The 13,844-nt window shown below is 36.1% G+C and overlaps 1 protein-coding gene across 6 annotated transcripts in view; it reads right to left on the bottom strand.

Annotated features, from left to right (window-relative positions):
• The window catches only part of clstn1 (calsyntenin 1), an 82,731-nt gene extending 73,340 nt beyond the window's left edge, over positions 1-9,391 (bottom strand). For 5 of the 6 annotated variants that reach the window (XR_015522979.1, XR_015522978.1, XM_087306210.1 and 2 more), the window contains exon 1: positions 9,042-9,391. Coding sequence is in view for 4 of the 6 variants with exons in the window: in XM_087306210.1 (XP_087162336.1) it covers positions 9,042-9,123 (82 nt within the window). In the remaining 2 variants the exon portion in view is untranslated. 6 annotated transcript variants of the gene reach the window in all.
• Positions 9,392-13,844: the final 4,453 nt, after the last annotated feature.

The raw sequence follows: 13,844 nt of genomic DNA on the forward strand, positions 1-13,844 counted from the left end.
ACATAACTAATGCAATCTCCACTGTGCTGAGTAAAGCCTGGTTTATACTTCTGCTTCAAGTGACCGGCGTGACCCACGGCGCATGCAATGCGCGTAGCTGTGCATTTATACTTCTGTGCGCTGTCTCTGTTGGTCTGAATTAACACTTCCGAAACACAGTAGGCAGTGAGGTGTAAATGTTTCTCTGTGTCGAGTTTCTTCTCTGCATTTTTGCTTTTCCTGAACACTTCCTGGATGTACAAGTGGCTCAAACTCGCTCATTTTGAGGCAGGAACCGGCGAACGTGCAACAACTTTAACTATGAGGTAAACACAAAACAAAACTTTCCATCAGGAGCTCCTTCACGGGACTCCACACTTGTAAACAATCGCTCCATTGGGCTCGCGTCCAGCTCGCGCCATTCGCGCGGCTCTCAGACTCGTCAGCGCTACTAAGCCGACCAATCACAGAGCTTGCGCTACGCGTCGTTGCGACGTGTAGTTACAATTTTTGAGAGGTGCACATCAGCGACGCCGTCGGCCACGGCGAAGGGCTATGTGTCAGCGCCGTAGCATACGCCGGTGTTTGACGCAGAAGTATAAATCAGCCTTAAGTGGAGAATGATTTAGTTACATAGTTTTTTATTATTTTTAGTCATTTGGGATGCATTGACATGCAGTCAAATATTCTGAAGAACAGATCCACAACTTTTGACGATCATAAATTATCATTTGGTCACTTGTCAAATCAACCGGGAAACATGTCCTGGCACAGTTCGATTAGTCTAGTGTGAGTGCATCCATAATAATACTGTTTTCAAAAACATGGACTGCGAGACCATGAGAAACTTTGGTTAATTATCGAAGCACCAAAAATCACAATGTTGTTTAAATAAGTTTTTGGCCAGTTTTCCATTCTAAGTTAAAAACGCCAAATCATAAACATTTTTAATCTTTTACAAATTATGTTTGCTGGTTATCAAACTACTTATTTAAAATGCGCTAAATCAACACAACTGGAGTATTTTGGGGGGGAGGGGGCATTACATGAAGTTATTGTGCATTTTTTTTACATTTTACAGTGCAAGTTGTTCTAAACTTAACAGCCACACTTAAATGTTTGCACACACATTTAAAATGCCACTGCTTGTTAAACAGGTCAGGGAATCGATTGTTCATAGAGGTTTAATACCCTGTAAACAAACGCAAAGGGAAATCTCTGGAGTCAACCGGCTAACATATCTCCCAGTAGAAAGGGTTCATAGACAGACCAAAGCAGGGGGTCAGTGTGTACTCAAGAAAGTATCTGTTTGTCCACCAGAGCAGTCGCAACAGAACAACAAGGCCCAGACGTTTTAAATGCTGGTGGGGGCAGGGCGGTGTGAACGCGGCTCAATCACAGCTCAGTATGGAGCGCACAAAGGCCCAGTGAGAGTGAAAGTGAGCCGTAGCCATAGAACACAGAGCTGCTTTTCAGGTCTCCGGAGGCCAAGCGGCACAGACTTCAATCCACAGGTAACACCCACTCTCTGGTTACCTGTTCCCATGGAGTGGTGCTGACGTGATGAGGCGCGGAATAGCAGAGGGACGCATTTATCAAGCTAAACAAAGGCCAAAAACCCAGACAGACACTGAATGGATGGGCTCTCTCTTCAGAGAAATGTAAGGAGATAATGATGTTATGGGTAGGGTTACTCTACAAATAGGTTTCAATTGGGTCTACATTAAGGTCTCCGTTTTAGGGCACTCTGGGACGCTCTTTATTCCTCTGTTCTTTAATTTTTGTGGGGAAAAATATTAGTTTTGAGCACTGAATAATATCTGTTTACAGCTATAGTAACGAAAAAAAAAACATTTTAATGTAATGTAATAGAAGTCAAGGTTTTAGATAAACTCATGGCAGAGAGTCTAAAATCTTTTGCAGCTTTTAATGGCCAAGGACCCTACAAAAAGGTGTATGACTGCAACCAATCACAGTCCATGCTATTTAAGGACATCCTTAAGGATGTGAAAATGTTGCACTGATGTCGTTTAGTCTATAAAACAAACAACACATGCTTTTGAAAAGTTCAAACAGAGGTATGTGGGACAACTAACTAGTTGCCAAAAAAACACTTCGTCTGCACTGATAGCCTCATGGGGAGTGTGCCAACATGTTGGTCAACTGCACTTCGGGCATCCCAAATTTGAATTCTGACTCACTTTCCCAATCCCAATCCCATCCCTCTCTCTTTTCAGTTTCACTGTTTGTCCAATCACAATAAATTCTGGCAGTCCAATCACAAGAAAAAGAGAGACATAAGCACCTTTTTCTGTATTGTTTCTAATATATATTACAGTCATTTTTATTAAATATTACATTCCATTTTTAATATATTAAAATTAAGTTCAAAATTAACAATTAACAACTTTTTGTAAATTAACCAGTGCATTTGAAACAACAATTTTATTTATATTAATGTGTTTATTCAGTCAGTATGACTACAATTAGAGCAAGTAGGCATAACCAAATCATGGATGCATTAAATTGGTTAATATGGTTTCTGACCATGTGACACTGAAGTCTGGAGTAATGGTTCATTAAAGTTTTGCTATACAATGAAAATAAATAATATAGATTTGAAACTGTATTAGAACTGCTAAAATTATATTACCACTTTACAATTTTTACAACAAAAACTCAATATTCTTTGTGCTTGGTCAACCACCCAAAAATACACCTAAGCTGGGACCAAAGAATGTAAATCCTGCATTAGTCCACCTTCAGTGCCTTCAGCTTAGACCATGTGATTTTGAACCAAACTTCTAAATGAATTCAAATATATCCTCAAAATCCCCCAAAATAAAATTAAATCTCCAAAAGAAAAATCACAGTAAAACTTATTTCAATACAAAAACACAACCAGAATTACCCTCTTATGAGATACTACACTACTTGTCAGACTAGTCCTGCTAACAGCCATTAAACTTATAACTTTGAGATGGAAGAATTCAAAACCACCTTTCACTTACATTTGGATTAAAAAAATTGGCATCTCATATGCCTTTGGAGACAATTGTGATTTGTTTGAAAGAGCATCAGGCGAGGCAGTGGCGTAGTAGATAGTGCTGTCGCCTCACAGCAAAAAAGGTCGCTGGGTCGCTGGTTCGAACCTCAGGTCAGTTGGCGTTTCTGTGTGGAGTTTGCATGTTCTCCCTACTTTCGCGTGGGTTTCCTCCGGGTGCTCTGGTTTCCCCCACAGTCCAAAGACATGCGGTACAGGTGAATTGGGTAGGCTAAAATGTCCGTAGTGTATGAGTGTGAATGTGTGTGTGGATGTTTCCCAGAGATGGGTTGCTGCTGGAAGGGCATCCATTGCGTAAAAACTTGCTGGATAAGTTGGCGGTTCATTCCGCTGTGGCGACCCCGGATTAATAAAGGGACTAAGCCGACAAGAAAATGAATGAATGAATGAAAGAGCGGCAAGATTTGTACGTCAAATACTGGAGCAGCTTCATTTCTCACTTGGGTATAGCAGGACACAATGCTTAGAACCTGACTTTTTGATGTGTTCTTTTTGAATTTTATTCATGGTTTTTTGGCACTATGGGTTGGAGGTTTGGGGCATGGCAGTTTGTGTGGGGATAAAAGATCTTTAGATTATTTTGTACTTTGTTGTACTTTGTGTTTAACTTGGAAAACCTTGGTCAACTTGGTCAAAAACACACCCAGCCAAAACATTTAGCATGCATACTTCACATGCACCATATTGTTTTAGGAAGATCAACAATAGCAGTCGACCATGCCAAAAAGACAGACCTTATATTGAGTACATAATGACCTATTCTTGACAGATCACTGACTCAATTCATCTCACAAGGGGGCCAATGAAATGACCACTGACTGCCCGGCTGCCACAATGACTAAGAGCTGATTGTTTGAAGGAATCTCAAGCCACACTGCTACACAAAAACTGAAACTTTAGCATTTATAAGAAAAACGACGAGCAATACTTTGTATTCTGTTATGCTTACAAAGTCCTTGGAATTCTAGATTGGTACATAAGTCAAATAATTCCAACAGTGGGCGCATTGTGACGTGATTATTGCAGCACGCGGCTTTGAGCTCTCAGCCAAGAGACCCTTTGTTTCCCAGAAAACAAATTCCATGAATAAGGAGCACAACATATGACACTTGGGTTCTCAGCCATGCATAAAGCAATTCATGAAATCGAAAGAGAAAATAGGACAAAAAAAAAACAATGCACTCGTATAAATATGAGAAAAACCAATTCATAAATACTTTCAAAACACTACAAAAAATCCCTAAAAGTAATTAAGTTCTAACAGCATGCATCAACAACAGTCCCTGTGCGTTCCCAGCTTCACCATGAGGAACAATGAGTCCACTGCCTCCTCCTGAGAGAAAGTCTGCTCAGCTTATTTTATCCATCCTCTATCTCTTCTTCCCACTGTTCTCAGAATTAATGGGCCCTCCACAGCCTGCATCGAAACAGAGATCTGCTAATGGACGCCTAGTCTATCTACAAAACCAACACTTCAAAAGTCTTCTGGTCCCTATGGGAAGAATCTGCAAGATTATCCATCAAGCTATCTGGAAGTTAAGACTTTCTGCTACAGGACTCACTCCGTTTACACAGATAAAACAATTGACTGGGGGCCACGGGAGTCAAACAAGCAGCTGCTTATACAAAATCTCCTTCGATCTGAAATGTTTAAAGGATCTAGATCTACAACAATATTAAAAATAAAAATTCCAAACTGGGGTACAAAGCAAGTAATGCCATAGATGAATTATTTTTGGCTCCAGGAAAGAACATTTCCATCATTCATTCATTCATTTTCATTCACTACGGACAATTGAGTTTCTTTAATTCACCTATAGCACATGTCTTTGGACTGTGGAAACCTGAGCACCTGGAGGAAACCCACGTAAACACAAGGAGAACATCCAAATTCCGACAGAAACGCTAACTGGCCCAGCCGAGACTCAAACCGGCGACCTTCTTGCTGTGAGGTTCTGATAGTGCTAACCACTAAGCCACTGTGCCGCCTCATTTACATCAAGAGTTCTTAATATAACCTTTTTTGTTTAGTGTGAATAACAATGATTTCAAAACATTTTCCACCGCAAAGAATCATTTGGGGGTATAAAAATGTTCCTTTTATGTTAAAGGTTGCATATGGAACAAATAATCACAATTTTTTTTGTGTGTGTGTGTGTGTGCATGAAAATCGTGAACCATCTTTATAACCCAAAAATGAGATTTGCATCTAAACAAACTGAAAATAAGTAAGTACCATAAATTACAAGGAGATTCAGAAAAATAATTTCTGCAGTCGACTTAAAAACATTACATTTATAAAGATTATTATATGTTAAATAAGTAATCGCTCATATTTTATACGAGTAATTCAACAACTCATAATTCATAAAGACTTGTTGGATTGCTGGATGGAACAGCATTTATAAAGTATTTAATATTAAATAAAAAAATTTGTTAAAGTTTCGTAAGTTAATTCCTAAAGGTGAGAAATTTATTTTAACTCTCAACCTTCCCAGAAGGCACACAACATCATAAGATGCTAATATTAGGTTAGATTTAGGTCATGAGGTCAGATAACCAAAATTCAATATAGGCAACCTTATTTTGATGTGTAATAACGACGTCACGTTACGTTGATATTTAATTGATTTTAGGTTGTCATAGTGGTAACATCCACACAACATCCAGTGTAACATAATCAGACGTTGATATTTGGTTGATTTTAGGTTGGAAATTGTATATTGACTTCAACTCGCTTTTCATTTCCAAACAAAATCCAACTTTCCCACGACGTTGAGGTACAAAGTCAATTTGACATCATGTTGACGTCCCGTGCCTGCAGGGTTTTCTCAATAAGCCTTTATATCCAAATAATAAATATTTAATCTAATACTTATGAGATAATTTCAATGTACTTAAGACAGAATTAACTTGTGGTTAAAATACTTGTGATACAGTTTCAAATAAAAACAGAAACCTATTATAGCATTTTAGCGTTCAATTAAACTAAAACAGCATTCCAATGGCCTCAAAACAGATTTTAAGGTAAAAGTTTTTGAACATTGTTACTACTTTTTAGTAAATTGTTAATTTACTAAATTGTTTTAAGTAAATTTAGTAAATCGTTAGTAAATTGTTGTCACCTAAATGTATATAAAAGACAACTTCTCTCAGTATCAGCAACAGCACAAATGAAGATTTTAATGTTCTGATTTAATGCTCTGAACTGTTCTTATCTAGAAATGTTAGTCCTTTAAATAGAGATTGTAATCTTAACAATAAATTGTTCTGTTCTTGGTAACTTCACAAAGATCTTGTCTCACTAATTCCTCATTATATCAGTGAACAAAATCTTTAACACAAAATCTGCTTTCCATATTGTAAGCGCTTTGTGAGTACAGAGTGTTAATTGACATCTTGACATATTTTCAAAACACAGCTTTGGAGGAGTTTTATAATTCAACTAAAAATATCCACACAGTATGAGTTTAGAGCACCCTGGCAGCAGTAGAAAGAGCAAGGTGGGGTTTACACTTAGCTGATAACAGCAGGGAACTGAGCAGGTGTGTTTCAACAAAGCCAGTCAAACTCAAAAAAAGAGACTCTGTCAAATGCATCAAGGGTAATAAAGTTATCCAGGGCTAATAAAAACAGAGTGAGACATGGTAATCATCAGTGGAGGTGGACATTTAAATCAGCTAATTCAGACACTCTGGCGAGGAGAAAATGGAGGACTTTCCTTGCCTGTGAATTTTAGACAAATTGCAAGTGCTACTCTAAAAGACTTTATTTGGGCTATCAAGTATAAAAGTTTTAACAGGGATGAAAAAAATTGCAAAATCCACTCATATGCAAGGAATTTGTTGGTATTGTAATGATTAAAAGTGATTTGGGCATCCATAAGAAGTGTAAATATTGATATAATTTTGTCTTCAGAACAATTTCACATCAGAACTTTTTAGATAAAAAAAGTTCAGATGCAAAAACCTCTAAGTGCCGTCTGAAATTCTCATCGAAAATCTACATTTTTCTCAGCCCCCTTTGTTTATGTTGAGATATTTCACTTTAAAGACCACGAAAAGGACTTATTATTTGCCATAAAAGTGATTTGACTCAACCTACACACAGCACCCTGTGATAAAAAAAGCTCATTTAAGAGGAAAATTTCAGACGGCATATAGAGGTTTTTGCATCTAAACTCTTCCATTCTAAACTGCTTTAACCACAAAATATGCAGGTATGTAAGGGACGAATATGCTTTTATAAAAAAACATATTTATATGGTTTATACTTATAAACCGTATTTATAACCATATAGTATTTTAATTCAGAACCACTAATAAATATGGACAGTTGAATACTAATAGTTGGCGTGCTGTCTGTCAAATAAACTTCAGTTTTTTATCCTTTCTTCATACTATTACTATTACTCAGATGATGAAATTTAAAAAAAACTCTATTTTTTAAAGTAATGTTGAGTTCTATGTTTGATTTCAAAGATATCTTTGTTTAAAAAAAAAATTGAGGACATCTGTGTTGTGTCGCCTCTTGAAGGCCAAAGTCAACCAGTTAAAAAACACTGATAAAGATGTAACATCTAGAAGCATTTAAGATGGTCGCATGATCAAGTCTTAACCCTTGAATTGCACCACAGACCACAATATAATTTGTTAAATACGTTAAATGTCAGTGGCCTCAAGCCCTGCATACTCAGCTGCCTCACATGGCAACAACATAATGACTGACAATTATTAGCACCCCATTAAAGAATGATGATATTTAGGATTTGTTTTGTACATGTACAACAAACAAGAACATAAGCATATTCATTTAACTTTTAAGCAACACATTTTGAAAAAATCAGTTGGGTTGTTCATGTCAGTTTCATTTGTTTTTGATTTATGAACAAAATACTTTTATAATAACTATTAAATAAAAGTGTAATCAAAAAGTAGCCTACTAAAGTACTTCTATCCCCCTTGAAAGTAAAATTTGTCTTCGCCTCTCTGAAAATAAGCATCTACATGATTTTTGAATGAATCAGCAAATCTTTCATTAAAACACTATAATGTATTCTTCTCTTGCATTAGATTTTATTCAGACAAAAAAGACTAGATAGATAGATAGATAGATAGATAGATAGATAGATAGATAGATAGATAGATAGATAGATAGATAGATAGATAGATAGATAGATACTGTTTCAACAAATCCTTATTAAAGTTAAGAATTCAATTCGTACCTTTAAGAATAACAACCATGTAACTGAAAAGCAAGATATTACTGGAAAGGCAGCGTTTCACAAGCAAATGTTTCGCACACATCGAGCTCTATATATATGTGTGTGTGTGTCACATTGCTGTAATGTCTGCGCGTGCACCTGCAGCGATGTCCTTCAGTCATATTTAGCTGCGCGTGAGCCATTTCACAGATGAATTTTTAAAACCAGAACACACTGTATTCCACACGGGACCTGCAATGCGGACTGCACACTTGATTTTATCGCTATACACAAGAATACAAACCAAAACCAAGTTATGTTCTCGCACGACACCTCCCGCGCTGCCTTTAAAACGGGAGTACAAACCAAGCACACAGATTTGATTCCCAAGCAAAACGCTGTGATGTGTCCTGGCCACGGGGTGTTGGCACAGACAAGACTGTTATGTTAAAGGATTGACACAAAAAAATAGCTGTCAATTGAAGCGGAACCGTGAGGGAGATTTCACAGCTGACAGGCCACGGCAATTATTTCATGACAGCTTTTCGGTATGAGACGGAGATGGATTTTTCATAGGCTGCGATAGCCTATATGTTGGACGCAGTACTCACACCTTGATTTTAAGCCATTATTTTAGATTACTGCTAAGAAAGACTGACCGAGGAACAATAATAAGCTTAAAAATAAATTACAATAATACATTCGCAAGCTTGAGATATGTTAAACGGGGGAACTTATTCACATTATATTCACATCTTGTCACTGGCAATGGATCAAAACGCTCTTAAATCTTACCTTTGGCTGCCTCCACCACGTATAATAGTCCTAAAAGCAGACCGACTGCAGAAGCGAAAGGTTTGACCCCGCGGATCCGCATCGCGTCTTCGTAATAAAAACAGGGAAAGATTAAAACTGCGTTACTCTGTCTCCTCTCGCCCGAAACGGTGTGATTGGGCTCGGTGTCGCAGAAATATCCAGAAGATGTATATCTCGGATTAGTGCGGTAGTTTTAAGATGGCTGCCGCCGCCACCGCCGTTCAGCTCTCTTCTCTTTCAATCACCGTTCAGTGTCTCTCGCCGCTCCGCTACTGCTGCATCCAACGGGAGCGGTGACGGACTGACGTCACGCGTGTTATTGTGGGACTGAGTGCGGGCCGCTTTCCATAGGCAACCTCAGACTCTCAGAGAGGGTGTGGATTGAAAAGATGCGGGGTGGATAGTTTTTGCACGTGTAAAATGATGTTGTGTGATGTTTTAAACCATCTTTTGACAATTAATACCAAAATGAATTTTGATAGGCTAGTCATTATCGCTATCATAGTGTTTTCATGAACTAGTGTGGGAAAAACAAAATACCTACAAAAAATCTGATTGGCAACTTAATTGTTTTATTTTCAATCCACAAATTTGTAAAAACCAATAAGTTAATTTATTCCTTCATTGTTGCCCCAACACAAATCGATTGTGTGGAACCCAGCATTTTTACAGTGTAGCTACTATAATACATTCTTTGTACTATTATATGTAGCCTACTGCAGGCTACCGTAAATATAAGGGCCTAAATAACATTTTGATACACCTGGCTGGTTTGGCTTCTGAAAATATATTGCTCAATAAGTTTAACATACTGTTTTACTTTTCAAGTTTAATTTAGAAATTAAGCATTTTTTTCAGTATGTATTTTTTTTTACAGTAAACAATATAGTTTTATTGTATAGGGAAGGCAAGGCTAGTTTATTCATATAGCACATTTCATACACAATGGTAATTCAAAGTGATATACATAAACAAGAATAAAACAAATAAGTAAATAAAAATGATTAAAACAAAATAAAATGTGTTAAAACAGGTTATAAAAGAATCAAAAAGAAAAGAAAGACAATGGTGCGATCTGTCGGACGTACCATAGTGCTCATTTGGCACAGCTAAACAGATGTATTAGTTTTAGTTAGCATAATAACCCTGGACTGAAAATTGTAATTATTAAAAATTAAATTTTTCGTATTTTGTGAAGTCTTTTGGGCACAATAACCATTACAAAAAATACTACCAAATTATTCACAAATTCACACCAATGGTTGTTGACTTAAGTAATATTTTTATTAGCTAAGAAACTGGGTATTTATTTACTAATTTAAAAAGCAGTAACACACTGATAAAACATCATTTATAAGTTATCTAAATAATTGTATTATTATTTTTAAAACACCAAATTGCAAAAGGTTATAGTTGGTTTTCCTTGCTTTTAAACACGCAACAATGGTTTCATCGGGGCAGAAAACGACAGGGGAACTTCATTTTTGAAATACTTCTCTTTTGTTGATGACACATTTAGAAATTACATGAAGCTGTTTGCTCTACTCAAAATAAAGTTCTGTGGAGCAGCTATTGCAAACCAAGCTGTTCTGACACATTGTTATCAAGACCCACCCGCTCACTGACAAAGATCCAGAATTTGTCCCACACAGGAGCTAATTTGTTTTATTCTGGCCATCATAGTAAGTGAAAATAACCCATCGAAAAGGCTTTAAGGCTAAGCGGAATCTTCTGTTGGCTGTCGCTTTGGTGTGACTTCAGCTAACTATTTTTGGCCAATGCAAACAATTATTTTACATGAGTCTAACATCCAACTGTGCAAGAAAACATACAATCTGACATAAGAGAAGTCATCTTTCACTGTATTGTTTTTAAATAGAGAAAAAATTCTACAAGAAATTTTTATTGCAAATCAAGACCTTATTCCTGAATTAAAACACGACCAATAAGAAATGCGAAACACCAAAAGTAGCTAATATAAAATGGATAAAATGAATACTATTTTAGCTAAAATAGTCAACAAGTGTGGGTATGATGAACAGAATAGTGCTTAAAAATGTCACAAAAATGAGGTAATTTTATAGAAAATGAGGTGTATAATTGCAAAAAAAAGTCCACTTTTTGAGAAAAAAGAATGACCCCTTTCACCAAGCTGGCTATGGGCCAGGTTATGGTGTAAAAAGGTCCTAGTGTTGCACATACATACTTGTATAAATACAATGCGATCTTTGAGATCTGATAATCACACTAAATCATACTGTAGTCTCAGAATTAATCATAAAAAAAATGTTTACCAGGCATCCAGAAAGTAACACTGTCATACGTTTAACAACAAATTGTTTTTGGCAAGCATTCATTTTAGGCCTGCTGACATTTTCAGTGTTTTTATTTTCATCACCAAAATGATGTAAATTTCTGTCGGATGTGGCCTTTGCATATCTGAATCATCATGAATAGTCTTAAAATGAGAAGTTGCACTTATTGTATGCTAGTTTCCTTCCTTTTGTACACAGAAAGGGTTGGACATGCAATTACATTTTTCAGTCACATTGGGTCTGGTAGAAAGAGAGCTCTTGAAAACCTGTCAAACATGTGATGACAAAAATAATAATTTATGCCCAAACCAGTGATCAAATTGTTCAAAACTCCCATATTTAGATGCGATGATAAAAGAAATGTTGCATTGTTTGTTGTCTTTTGAAGATGTTTTAAGCAACAGCATATGATTGGATGTTTGCTGTTTTATTTAGATAGACATTTTAAAAGACAACGTAGATCAGAGGGAGGGATGGAGATTAATTTTCGTGTAATAAGTTATGGTTCTTGATGCTTTCTTTCAGAGGCTGATGGCAACTGTGCCGATAACTCTCTGGATGACAACAATCACAATCTTATTATAGTAATTATGTTTTTTTTTATATTATATCTGTGTATTGTCTAAATTGTAGTGGCTGCACCAGTCCTGGAATTATATTCTCCCATTTTGATTTATGAGCAATTGAGTACACATAAATTGTCCTCTTATTGGATACTGACTGCATCTGCAACATTATGTTTACTAATTTATTTATTTTTTAATTAAATTTAAAATGATTTTGCCACAATATTCTTTGAAAATATTAAATCTATCTATCTATCTATCTATCTATCTATCTATCTATCTATCTATCTATCTATCTATCTATCTATCTATCTATCTATCTATCTATCTATCTATCTATCTATCTATCTATCATCTATCTATCTATCCATCCATCCATCTTCATTATTGACTGGTATATACAGTAGTTATTTTAATGTCTGTTGTAATGTTTATCCATATTTTAAATTAGTAAGTTATTTTTTATTTAATTCCGTTGACTGTTTTCATCATTTTTATTTTATAGTGTCTACAAAACTTGAAGTAGTTTTTTTTATTTAGTCTTAGCTATTTAAGTTGTAAAATAAGCATAAGGAAAATGTCAACATTTTCTCTTGCACCAAGCTGAAATAAAATGAGTGTTACATTTTTATTTAGTAATAAAGTAAATGTTTAATATATTAACAAGTGGACTCTGGAATGATATCCCCAATGAATTCTAACTCTTTTAAAATGTCTATACTGTAATATATTATCATTATGAATTTCTAACAATAATCGTGGTATAAGGGCTGACGCGGTGGAGCAGTGGATAGAGCTGTCACCTCACAGCAAGAAGGTCACTGATTTAAGCCCCAGCCGCGTCAGTTGGCATTTCTATGTGGAGTTTGCATGTTCACGTGGGTTTTCTCTTGTTTTCCCCACAGTCCAAAGAAATGTGCTGTTGGTGAATTGGGTAAGCTTAAGTGTCCGTCGTGTATGTGTACTGTATGTCCTGGTCCTCGAGGTTGGGTGATGAGCATTGGGCTAACAACCCACCTCATAAAAAACTTATGAAACACCAATATGGTGCGGCTAAATATCAACTTCGATTTAAACGACCCTGGGAATAAGTAAGTAAGAAATTGTAAGTAAAAAGTGAAGTTTTTTAACTAATTTCCAGAGGAGCATGTAATAAGATTGATGGCATCTGGTCTCTTATTCGTGATCAGTAATAAACCAATCAGATTGATCCAAGCCCATTATAAATAGACCGGTTGCACCTTACTGCCATATCTTTGTTTTGGAAGAATCCCCCCTTCCACCCCATCTCCTCCTTTCCCTTCTTTACTAGGGGACACTCTTACATGCTAAAAAACCTGGTGGGAGCCCTATAGGCTCAATTATCACCAAGCTCAGGGTTCTCTCACAGGGCAGTATGCCAAACCTTGTAATAGCATCAAGCAATATTTAAGTGTAAACTCTTGAAATTAGATTTACACTGAAAATGCATTTTTGTTTCAACTCAAATTTAGATAAGATGTCATAAACTAAAAGGCATTTTCAAATAGTCATCATCAGGCCAAAATGAGAATCAAATTCTAACAATTTTTGTCGACCTTATAAATGGTAACACTTTGTTTTGATGGTCCATTTTAGTATTAGTGGACTGTCTGCTTAATGTTTATACTGTTACTTTAACAAACATTTAACTGACTATAAGAAACTTTGCAAGTCTATGTCAACTTACACTAACCTTAACCCCAGTCTAGAGTGTCTACAGTATAGTTGCAATCTAATGAGAATTAGTTGACAATGACAATTAGTTCCACACATTTACTCCTAAAATTAGCACAAAAAAATTGCACATTGCAATGCAAATTCAACACAAACTTTCTACATCAGAGATAATGAGAAATGTCTTCCCAAATAAAGCTGAAGAA

Source organism: Danio rerio, chromosome 23 (genome assembly GCF_052040795.2).
Source record: "Danio rerio strain M-AB ecotype USA chromosome 23, GRCz13ab, whole genome shotgun sequence".
NCBI classification, from domain to species: domain Eukaryota; kingdom Metazoa; phylum Chordata; class Actinopteri; order Cypriniformes; family Danionidae; genus Danio; species Danio rerio.